Source organism: Brienomyrus brachyistius, chromosome 18 (assembly GCF_023856365.1).
Source record: "Brienomyrus brachyistius isolate T26 chromosome 18, BBRACH_0.4, whole genome shotgun sequence".
Lineage (NCBI taxonomy): Eukaryota > Metazoa > Chordata > Actinopteri > Osteoglossiformes > Mormyridae > Brienomyrus > Brienomyrus brachyistius.
The window spans coordinates 5,054,910-5,067,558 of NC_064550.1; the positions used below are offsets into that span (position 1 = coordinate 5,054,910).

At 38.0% G+C, this 12,649-nt stretch overlaps 1 protein-coding gene across 2 annotated transcripts; it reads left to right on the forward strand.

Moving 5' to 3' along the window:
• Positions 1 to 3,134: 3,134 nt before the first annotated feature.
• On the forward strand, positions 3,135 to 9,255 carry wnt11f2 (wnt 11, family member 2). 2 transcript variants are annotated; one of them, XM_048982931.1, is made up of 6 exons: positions 3,135 to 3,196; positions 3,413 to 3,468; positions 7,133 to 7,368; positions 7,511 to 7,788; positions 7,883 to 8,175; positions 8,430 to 9,255. In XM_048982931.1, the coding sequence occupies exons 2-6, from the start codon at positions 3,446 to 3,448 to the stop codon at positions 8,602 to 8,604; spliced, it is 1,005 nt and encodes a 334-aa protein (XP_048838888.1). In that variant the 5' UTR covers positions 3,135 to 3,196; positions 3,413 to 3,445; the 3' UTR covers positions 8,605 to 9,255. The 2 variants fall into 2 exon arrangements, with proteins under 2 accessions (XP_048838888.1, XP_048838887.1); XM_048982930.1 differs by lacking the exons at positions 3,135 to 3,196; positions 3,413 to 3,468 and adding an exon at positions 6,776 to 6,981.
• Positions 9,256 to 12,649: the final 3,394 nt, after the last annotated feature.

The following is a 12,649-nucleotide window of genomic DNA, read 5'->3' on the forward strand; positions in this document are numbered from 1 at the left end:
CTTAAACAACTACAATATTAAATTTGAGTAATACGAATAAATGAAATGATAAGCTGCCATTCTCGTCATCTGCCTTAGAAAATTTTATATATATTTTTTCGAATTAAATTTAACATGCGACGCGAGCCTGTATAGGACAAGCGGTTTCAGAAAATGACTAGATGGATGGATGGATGGATGTAACATATGATGGATGTAACATATATGATGGATGTAACATGCCTCTGATAATATACATATAGAAGTAACGTCCGTGTCATTTGCAGTTATGAGACATTGTTTTGTGTTTGGTGTCTGCAGATTACGCTATAAAATAGTCTGACGCCTATTTCTGACCACAGTATAATTAGCACTGTTCTTTTAATTAACACAATTTTACAAAGTATAGCACATCAAGTGCGGGAAAAAATAATTGATTAAAAGCCAGAACACCGATCAATTTGGAACACAGAAGAAAATCAGTTAATCGCTCAAAACTTTTATTAACCATTATTTTTGCTTTCAAGAGAAACGCAGACTCAAATTACAAACTTTAAGCAGTGAATGATGACTGATCTCTCAAGATCAAAACTGTGGAGCTACAACCGAAATACAAAGAGTAAGCTATTCTATATTTCATATAGGGCTGTAAAGAAAGCTTATACTGCATACACCACTGAATTAAATAACAAATTTGATAAGCAGTATACAGCAAAAACTACTTTAATGGGCAAAAAAGTAAAATCCCAAAACCTGAATTCTTGGTTTCTTTCATTAACGTGAGCTCTGACAAACTTTCTATATGGGTGTGTTGAGCTGATCGAGTTTATAGGAATAAGAGCGGCAGAGAACTACGCAACGTCTCGTTTTTTAAATCTTCCATCCCAGATTAGTCCCTCATACACTCATCAATTTAATCTGCTTGTACTGGCTTTATCTCCTCTTTGCTACCCTCTAGCACATGGTCTACCTGCAGGAGATCTTTACAGACCCTATGATCTTTGTTTATGTAGTAAGGGTGTCAAAAAAAGGAGAAATGCGACAGCTATCAAGCACGTCAATCTGATATTTGACAGGGATGGTACTCGTGATATACATACTTAAGCTTAACTGTGTTTCCTCATTGTTTTGTCTTCCGTCAGTTTTATTTACAAATAAAATTATGGACTGGTTTTATTAACCTTTTAATATTACATCTAATGTAAATATCTCAGGAATGTTATTTGTTACCAAATGAGAGATGACGGATTTATCTGGAGATACTGCTAAAAATGTATTTTAGCAACTAGTAACTTAAAGGAATCACCGTTTCAGTCCCACATGATGTTTTCCCCTCATCCTACGGCCATATTTAAACGATGTTCTGATGCTGTACATGTTGTGTACTTAAGTAAAAACAGTAAAAATATTGTTTGTCTAAAAAAGAAAAACAATGGACATGGGCGGCACTAGAAGGCTTTGTACAGGGATGCTTCGTGGGAGCTAATGCGTTTGGATAGAGTGTTTTCCAGCCTATTATTTCACTTACTTTAAAATGTTAAAGGGGCACAATCGGCCTGTTGCTGTGGTGCATCGCGAATGAGTCTTTTTCATTGACCTCTTTATTATTTCATTGACCCTCTGCTGGCAAAGACGCAAGAAATCGGTCTGTTTTCAAAACACTGTAAAACGATCGCGATTATTCGCCGAACTTCCGAGAGCGGCGCACGTCTGCTTGCGTGACGTCAGAGCTCTTAACAGCCACATCATTTTTGTACGTTTTAAACAGATACATTGCACATGTACACAGAAGTCTGCTTATTTAAATAATTTTGGTGACGTTACAATATTTAAGGATTGCTACTGGGGGTGCTCGGAAATTTTCAGGTGGCGGTTTAAATCCTCCCCCCTCCCGCGCGCCCCTGACAATGGATTATTTAAAAGAAAACATATATCAGCAATAATTACTAGAACAATGTGGGTAAATATGACATTTCAATAGAATTAAAATGCGACTTGCTTTGGTACTCTGTAACCTTCTAAAGGAACGCTGTGCACTTCGTTTCTTTAATGATGGTGACAATTGCTGTGCTAAACACCTACACCGACTTTCCTGCAAATGTGGTGCGGTGTGCTGGCGGTTTCTTTGGGCTTCTGCGGGTAACACGATAGAAATTTACAAAACCATGAAACAATCCTTACAAATAAAGTTCCACTTTTACTCTTACCTTGGTTGGACCGTACTTGGCTGGGCAAAAGCAAGTCCTACCTGTTTGTTTGTTTATTATGTATAACACTGTGTGAAATTCCCTTGTTTACTTTACATTTACATTGGCTTTGGTCTGGTGACCCCTTCCAGGATAAGTTCTTTGAAGATTGATAAATATTTAGGCAAGCTTGAATTATTGTACCTTAAATGTGTAGTTAAAAAGTAGCTAAACGTTATAAGCATTCATACTTTGACTGTGTGCTACTGAGTGAATGAAACCATGTGACCAGGTGACCAGTTTTCTGGCAGAGCCCTAAATGAACCTTTGCTTCTACAAAGAAAAACACAAGAGATTTATATCCCCCTATGTGTAACATAGATGGATGGATGGATGGATGACATTGTTTATTATTATTATTTTTATTTTACTCCATTTTTTCCTCAGGATTATACTGCCTGAAGTACTAATTTTATCTGGTTAGTAAAATTAAACATTTAATGCATTTACATAATGTATAATTCCATAAAATCCCACTAAAGATTCTAGAAATTATGATAAAAACAAAACGCATATCGGAAATGTGACGTGACTGATACTGTCCTGCAGCAGGGTGCCCAATACAGCCATTCCTGTGTATTTCAAAGAGAAACTGCTTGCACAGGACAGACTTCAAACGGCTATCTGTGGAAGTCACAATACACACAACTATATCGTGTGTATCCATTTGTCAAAATGGTTAATTTCTACTGCCACGAATAAGCATTGTTGGTGGAATAAGGGGAGAGACAGGAAGGATGGGCTCCTGTATGCAAAGTCAGCCCCCCTCCCACCAAGTCTAGCTTTCATAAACATGAACATCATCTCACCTCTTAACAGTGATTACACCCAGTGTCAACCTGGAGAGCCAACAAAAGGAAAGACTCTACTTGATCTGTAACAGCTCTAACAAGAAAGAAGCCTTGTGTTGGGAAGTTTCGGTCAAATAAACACCCTCAACATTCAAAGCAACCCCCACTCCAAGTATGCAGGTACATGATGGATCTTCTTCAGAAATGAATGCTACACATAACACATGCACACTAGTTTGAGATGTCGATACATATTATCACAATAAAACAAAGATAAAAAATGCTTTCCTTGTGATGTACAAAGAATCAGTCTAGTGAATTAAAACTACAAAGTCCGATGAGAAGGAAAGATTCCTTATGGCTTTTGAATTCCCTATCTTTCTGAAATTCATCTAGGAGTCGCATAAGAAACAGAAGGAACAGTGATATATGCCAATACAAAGAACTATCAGGTATGCTTACAGTTCTGCTGATAATTAGCATCCACCAACAATTTGCTAACACCATGAATTTTAATCATATTCTTCACATACTGCTCAGGGCCTGGTTTATTGAAACCTTCTTAATGCTACGTCGTTCGTAAGTTCTATCTATTAACATAGTTTATATCATCTCAATTTTCACTCTGTTGCTAATTTTGAACTTAAAAGATTAAAAAAGATAAAGCGCTATTAAATGTGCTTGAGATGAGAATGAGAAGATATTTGTTTTTGGATTTAAGAAAAACCCTTACTCTTTGTAAAGCTGAAATGTATTTTTCTACAACAAGTATTATGTCCCGCGTTCCTTTATCTTCACATTTAGGTTTTTATATAATTACATAGATCTCTGAAACTTAATGGAGGTCAATGACATTTTAAATTTTGAACTAGAAAACTTCTCAGATGAAATCCTGTTATTTCTCTGCAAAGATATTCTTGATTCTATATGTAGCATTTCAGAAGTATATGCCATTCTGTCAGTCCCCTTTGCCAAGTGGCCACATTTAGAAGGTATTTTTGTAAGATAACATATATATAATTGGACATACAAAATATAGCAATGATACCACACAAATATAACTACATAACTTTGAATGGTACGCCATTGTTTGTGCAGCATGGATTTTGTCTGTAAGCTGTCAAATCTGTGTACAATCCCGAGGCTCTGAGCTCATTTTAAGGATTTCCATAAAACCTGCATCCTCCATAAGAATTCAGAGAATTTCTGTTTGATTTATTTGCCTCATTTGGGTAATTTGAGAAGCCTATGACTCAACTGAAGAATGACATTGATTAACTTTAGTACTAAGCCACAAAATGGCAATAGAGTTCTATAAATGTTTGGAAAATGACAACTGATAAAGTGTCTAAGGTATGACAGGCTACACCAGTTTAACATTGGTGAGATCAGATCTTTAGTTATTTGCATTTTGTGTATACAGGCATGAGCTTCAGTTCCAAACGGAAAACAAAAGAACACCCACTTTTCTGTAACTTTGCAATTGTGGTTTAATTGTGTCATTGAAAGAGCAAAGTTGCCCTTATTTTGTTCAATGCTATAAAGTGGGTTGAAGGCATGGTACAAACTACTGTGACATTTCACATCGCCGTGATTATTGTCTCAGTAGATGCTTCCTTGTCATGCCAAACACTGGAAGATAACATTTAAGACTGAAAGGGCATTTTGGGTTCAGGGTTACCAGTGATCATCGGTCATCTTAGTACAATAAAAGGTATTGTGAATTCAAATTAAGGCATACTTTGTGGTGAATAACTTACCTACTTGTTAGTTTTTTAAAAACATTGTCTTTGATTTTGTCAAAGTCCACAAAGGAAATTTTGGCAATAATTAAAACGGAAAATAAGCCATTCTTTCAAAACCTTCCCAAAAATACTTAAGAAGAAAAAGCAACCCTCTCTGGTAAAGGGACTATAATGAGGACTAGATAGACAGTAGGTTAAATCAACCCTTTACTATGACCCACTGATATCCCCTGAAAAAAAATCTTTCGACCACTAATCCTAGACCACATGCAGATAATTAGCTACTTAAAATCCCTCATGTTGCAGTACCTCTTAAAGCCAGTTCTCGGGTGTTTATGATTATGGATTTGTTGTAATATTGGTTGATGTAATACAACAAAAGAATAATTCTGAAGCCTCTGTAATTCCATTACAAGCTGGAAAAAATCAATACCACGAAAATGGAGTCAAAAAAGCAACTGCAGAACACCACGTAAAAATGTTATTGTACTTCAAAAATAATTCACTCAAAATTTCCTTTTGATTTTAGGTTCAGAATAATATTGGCGCGATTGCTGGCTTCTGATAATTGGATTATTATAATCAGTTGCACGAAACCTCTTTGGTGGATTAAGATGTGTTAATCTTAATTAACCACCAAATCAATGATTTAATTGTCCTTTCTGCAACCACCTTATATCTACCGTCAGATCTTTTAATGGCCTGATTATAACTTATTCTAATTGCACACGTCGGGATGAAGAGTAGTTTCTATGGCTGAATTGAAAATATTTAGAATATCAAAATTGCCCACATCCTTTTCCTGCAGTGGGTGAAAACGTCTTGTACGTTGGTTCGGTGTGGTTTTAGGGTGACTAACTCAAATAAGAAAGTGCGAAAATAACAGGTTTCCATGCATGATAATCGACTGACGAAGCGGGGAGTTGTGGTGACAGGATGTGTCAAATTATGACACCTGTAAATTGGTTACCAAGACACAAGCAACCGCAACGACAGCCTTCAATGGCATAAAAGCCCCAGTCTGAAAGTTTTCCGTGGCAAGTGTTTATTGAAATAGAGGCTGTATTAAAATAAGAAAACGATTTAACTAATATCACAGTGGCCCCGTGGCCACTTTTTACAAAGGTTTGCGAGTAGTATAGGTCACATTTTTATTGACTCGTTATATATATTAAACGTCTTAAGTAAATATTTCGGCTATTCCTTGTTAGCGTTTTATATTGAGCATCACGTTGTTCAATAGTATTGCTCAATTGTGTGTCCCGTCAGGATGTTCTCTCGATAATAATTGGATAGAATCACCGCTTTCCGCGTATAGATACTTCTATAACCGTAAGAGAATAAAACCAAAGCGTTGATCCGGGATTTGAACCCGGGGCATCTCGCAATCTAAGCGACAATCATACTCCTAGACTAACAAACCAGGTATCCTTGTTTTCTTTGTCCACTTAGACTTTTTTATTTCAGGAAACAATCGTCAATTTAATCGAAATGATAACACAAATAAGTCGTAATTCATCTCAGTTTATTTACCTGTATTTAAGCATAACATGTACGGTTTAATGTTCGATGTATTCTTGCTACGGGATTTGCAAATTGAACGTGCACTGATAAATTTTGTTTTTCTTAGATGTTTGGCGTTTGAATAAATTGATTAAATGTGATATTTTGGATAAACTGGGTTATATAGCGCAGTAATCACTATGAATCAAACAAAAATTTTATTGGAATACCAAGTTATCTATTTAGTATTTTGTATAGATGGACTATCACTAACCATTTTTGTCTCGTGTTTTCTGAATATATAATGAAACAGAACATGAGTATGGCTTTCGGGCGTCTCTTTTCGACACCGATTTACCTATGAATGTAACTCGTTGATATTCACGACCTGGGAAAGTACGATGCCTAAGAATCTTAATCTACTTCGGTTCGATGGGCGTGGTTTGGGGGGGGGGGATATGTATATAAGCCGACAAGGCACGTAACATGCTATAGCTCGGTGTAGCCTACTGTACCCGGAGCAGTGTGTCAATTGGATAAGGGATCACTTGGTCTGGATTACAAACAATCTTCGCCATACCTCGGGAATATACTACTCTCAATTTTTAAATCTGATAGATTTTTGTAAGGTTTTTATAAGATTAACAAAATGAAAACCATTAACTTAATTTTGCTGACATTACTCTGTATATACCGTTGCTCAGCAATCCATTGGCTGTAAGTATGGGTATTCATTTTATTTTATGGATTGTGTAATTCACTAGTTTAATTACTAAATGTATCATTCTGAACTGTTTATTCTCTGATTTGGTATTTGTATGAGGTTTTGATTGGTTAGACATGAAGAGAACTTTGCTTCCTTTTGTAGCGGACTCACGGTAAATGGTAGCTCAGTTGGATGGAATCAGACGCATCACTGCAAGCTTTTGGATGGCCTGGTCCCAGATCAGTTACAGCTCTGCCGGCGAAATCTGGAGCTGATGCACAGCATCGTCCATGCAGCAAAGCTTACCAAACTCACTTGTCAGCACGCATTTAAGGACATGCGGTGGAATTGCTCATCGATCGAGAGCGCGCCGCATTTTACACCGGATTTAGCAAAAGGTAAACTTTACTTGCGCATTCCTAGAATTATTTGTGCTACATAAACCTGCATTCACAAGTGTTGTTTCAAGATTTTTTTTCATGTAAACTGCAAATATGCATGCTTTCCACAACTGATTTGGCTTACTTGGTGTTTCCCTAGGTACGCGAGAATCGGCTTTTGTATTCTCCTTAGCCGCCGCGGTCGTGAGCCACTCTATTGCCCGAGCCTGCGCTTCTGGAGAGCTGCCCAGTTGTTCCTGTGCGCCGGCGCCGGCGGAGCAAGCGGGACCCGATTTCAGATGGGGCGGCTGCGGTGATAATCTTCGCTACGGTCTTCAGATGGGTTCTGCATTCTCTGATGCGCCCATGAAAAACAGCAGATTTGGCCCTCAAGCCTTTCGGCTGATGCATCTGCACAACAACGCAGTTGGAAGACAGGTATAGCGACTATGAATAGATTTTCCCCCCCAAATATTCCTTTTATGGTTGAAAACATTTCTTCATAATGGTAACACATTTTCTCCTTTCAAAGTCTCTTGTAGATTCCATGGAGACTAAGTGCAAGTGTCACGGTGTATCTGGGTCTTGTTCAGTCAAGACATGTTGGAAGGGGCTGCATGATATCAACCACATCGCTGCAGATCTCAAATCCAAATACCTCGCAGCGACCAAAGTGATCCATCGACATATGGGAACCCGCAAACAGCTTGTGCCTAAGGAGCTAGATGTTAGGCCAGTGAGGGAGAGTGAGCTGGTTTACCTCCTCAGTTCCCCAGACTACTGCGCACACAATGAGAAGCATGGCTCAATGGGCACACATGACAGGTATTTGCATTTTTTCATTCAGGTGATACACAACAGGCCCAATTCTTATCATGGTGCGTGTGTATACGTTTTTTGCAAGCAACCTTAGCGCTATTAGAGGGACGATTAAATAAAGTGTTTGTGTGATCAGATGATGTGAAATCCAATGTATGTAGCAGCCAGCCAACAGCAAACCTGGGAATTTCTTTGCGCGGCGTAGCAGCTGTAGGTAAAACACAAGCCGTAACACAAGGCGTGTTCTTCTCATCTCCCAGGCAGTGCAACAAGACGTCCAACGGCAGTGACAGCTGCCATCTGATGTGCTGCGGCCGAGGATATAATGCGTACATGGAGAAGACGGTCGAGAGGTGCCACTGCAGATACCACTGGTGCTGTTATGTCACCTGCAAGAAGTGCGAAAGGACGGTGGAGCGATACGTCTGTAAATAGAGCCGAACCGGAGGCATGGTGATTAACGCACAGCACTATATCTTTTGCTAGCGAAATTTCCTTCTCCTTATATGTTACACTAAAACTGCTGCAGCCCCCCCCCACCCCCCGCCCCGGTCCAACTTTTGGGGGTTCTGTGAGCGAAGGAATGCTGCTGACATGTGGGTGCAAAGTGGTCATTAAGAATGTGTGCTGTCCTATGCTGTAGATGCAGGCAGCTTTGGTGGGACAGGGGTGGGGGCAGGTTTCAGGCCCTTATGCTTAGACTGGTTATAGCTGTCAGGCGACGCGGGCAAAAGGGGAGTGTGTGATTGATTGGGAGCAACAGAAGTGCGAGCTTTAGAGGTAAAGATTTCTGCCTTGAATGGAAGCTGCTTGAATGGGTAACAATGGCACGAATCACAAAGAGATCTATTCCAGTGTGCTCCCTCTTCCCCTCCCCCAGGCTAATTGCCCAATCAGCTTTCAGGTTTCTAAAGGGAAATGTTGTTAAACACATCAAACAAAGGTATCGCTGTTTAAAGATGCATGTACATAAACCCACTGCACAGTCACAGGAATTCACCTCCTGGAGGCAATTTTTGCGTTTATTAATTTTCTACAATAGTACTACATGTGTTATTTTTACTACTTTGACACATGGTACAGAATTTTTCTGGAATTCCATATTTTGCATATTAAGTTGAACATGAATATCATGTGAAAATGTATTGTAATATTTATTTTTGAATAAAACATTTTATGTAACATTTGTTTGGCCATTGGTGATGAGTACAACCAAAGTTAATAGCCAATAAAGTACAGTCAGCTTTATTGTTCTTCTTGATGACCTACCATTTTAAAATAATATTTATTTTTAAAGTAGAGCTCTAAATTCACTCTTCTAATTAATATATTGAAGAGTAGCAGGTTTCAAAGCTCTGTGCATCTTTAAATTAGATTCAATAATAAAAATAAGAACTTGGAAATAAATACCGAGATGTAAATATGCTCCTAGCAAATCTAATGAACAAGTTAACAGTACACTGGCCACGACCTTCACAGGACGAATAGCAGTGAGCTATCTACAGCAACTGTCAAACAGTTGGTGTTTGTCCTTGAGGTCAGGATTTAAATTGTTGAATAAAAGTGGCGCTACATAGCAGATTGGTTGTCTTACCAGATTATTACTCCAAGCAGGACTTTAGGAATCTTAAGCTGAATAATGCCTGCATCCCACAAAAGATACATGTATTTTATTCTCAATCTTAATTATTAGCAGGCTTGTACCGTATGAAAACTCTTTCTCAATCAGTTGTATTTACATTTTACCCATTCAAAAAAAAAAAAAAAACTAGTTTACTAATACTAATACTAATTTAGAAAATTGTTAGAAAATTCGCTCGTTCTCCGTATTTTTCTGTATATTGTAATTCTTGAGTAAAATAACATTTATATCACACATAAAATTAGTTTTAGGGAAGTGGAAGGGAGCATTTCCTTCTTAGCAAAATTTAATCTCTCAATCTACCTATATTCAAAAATATTTCGGCACACATTTTCCCACCGGAATCACAATGGGCCACAAATAATGGGCAACAAAAAATAAGTTCTGAACAATTACTGAAAATGAAGAAGCATTGCTTTAGTATGTATCAAGATGTATAAAATCTTATTGTTTCTTTCAATAACATTAGCTAATGGTAAATGAATCTGTGTTTAGTGGTTTGATCTGAGGGTTGTATAATTGCCACAGATTGCAATCTAAAGTATTACTTACCAGAGAACATTGAACATTCATCAGAAACTGCCTACAGAAATTTAAATAAAGTTCCACTTCATTGCATTTGCTTGCAGATCATAATACTTGTCAGATCAACCTGTCAGTGTCAATAAAGACAGGACTCTGGTACAGCCTTCTTTTTCAAATTCTTTTATATTTCTTACAGTGTTAACGTGATATTTTACCTTGGAAATGAACTATTTCCCAGTGTGGCAAAATCCACAAATCTTGATATGGAAAAATAGACCCAGTTATAACGAAAGCTGAGTAGGTATTTCCCCTGACATTTTAAATTCAGACTATTGCTTAACATTATAACAGGCTCAAGACTATACAGACTACAAAACAATACATGCATATATTATTTTTCACACTGAATTCCAAGCACACAATAATTATGATCACTTGTTATCTATTACTGCAGTTATGTTTAATATATAAAAAACATGACCACGTAAGATTCTGGTCAATAATTTATTACTGTTTCGTTCTCATGAGCGACTAGGGAGAAGTCTTTTGTTGTACATGCAGTGCCATTTCACCCAGTTCAATTTTTCAGATTTAGCTAATAAACTCTGTTCCTAACACTGGATGGTTTAAGAAGAAACTTCGTCTTTCTATAATAATTTAGTTAGATTCTTGGATTAAAACAAGTATTTTTCAGTCTGTTAGGCTGTTGTTCTAAAATACAAGTCAGTTTAATTCTTTGCAAGGAACCAGGAAGAATTAAGGTTTTGCTACTTTGTTAAGAGCCAAAATACCGAGCTCATTTAAAATGTTGCCCTTTAAAACAGAGTGCTCTTCTTGGGTGGTGCATACTAGACTGATCCCTCAGCAAGTATGTTAAAAATGTCCTGCAACAGCCAGGAGCTGGGTGGCTTTTCTCAGGCAGAAATAACTGAGGAGGTGACATGAAGATGGAGGACTTCCCCAGGACGGCTCAGGACCTCACGATATTACGATCTGAACCCAATCTCACTTATTCAGCAAGATCCGGGATACAAAGTGCTGAAGGAAACCATACATGTCCTAATCGAAACCATTCCTCTTAATTACTTTTTGAATTTAATGACACTTCCATGATATTACTAAAGATTACATTTTATTGCTAAAGCATTACTATTGAGTCATATAAGATCACTGTATGAACTTCTGTAAAACTGTTAAGGTAATATATGACAACAGACAAAAGATACTGATTACTGACAAGCACTGTCTTAAGGGCAATGATTTATGGGGTTCTGGAAGAGGACTTTCACATACGTGTCAGGTATTTAGGGCCAAGGGTGATTTACAACAAGCTAGGCATATTTTTCTCGCTTCTCAATCGGGTCACTGCTGGATGGAACAGGTGATGAAACGGTTTCAATTTTCAAAATATAACTCGTATATTCTGGCACTTCAGTCTTTTTGAAGCTAGGGACATTACACAGGAAAAAGAAAGTATGGAATTTTAAATTCAGGCTTTGTGTAGTGTATGTACTGAACTGAACATACCGACCATAGGGGCGCTGTGCAGCTCAGCGGGGTATGATGCCTTGGCCATGACTGTCCATTCAAATCTTGTGGTTAACCCCCAATTACTCCCTGTACTGATTGACCCTGCTTTCTCAATACATTACTTTGGATAAAATATAAATAAATATAAGTAAATATGTAAATCATTTACTCAGCACAGGGTTTGTGGTAAACCTCTAGCATTATTCCGAGACACACAAAACACCAGGCAGGGGAAACCATGGACGGAAATCCAGTCCATTGAAGGGCAGTGATATACAAAGGACAAATCATAGACAGAGAGCGACCCGAACACATGTCTTTGGACTGTGGCAGGCAAACTGGATGCCCAGTGGAAACCCACAAACAGAGAGAGAACTCGCAGACTCCATACGTTCAGATCCACAGCAGAAGACAAATCACCCAGACAGGAGGTGTGAGAACAGATACCCAGTGAGTCTTCTTTCCCATGTCCATTAAGTTCAAGGAAAATATTTTAGCTCCAAAACCAAAGCTGTACTGTTTTGTATTCACATTCAAAAATATCATATCAGGGACAATATATAAGAGTATAAACAATATAAAAATATTATAAATAAAAGAGTTACTACCCATTCAAAGTTGTACAAGGGAAGCAGCCGACGGTTCTTGTTCGAAAGGGATAATCCAGAAGCAGAGACAAGCTGGAAAGGGGACGGGAAATGAACTTGACCCAGTCTGCTGACCTTCTGCAGTAAAAAAGAAGAATGAGTCTTCAAATTGCTGGCATTCTGTAGATCCCATTAC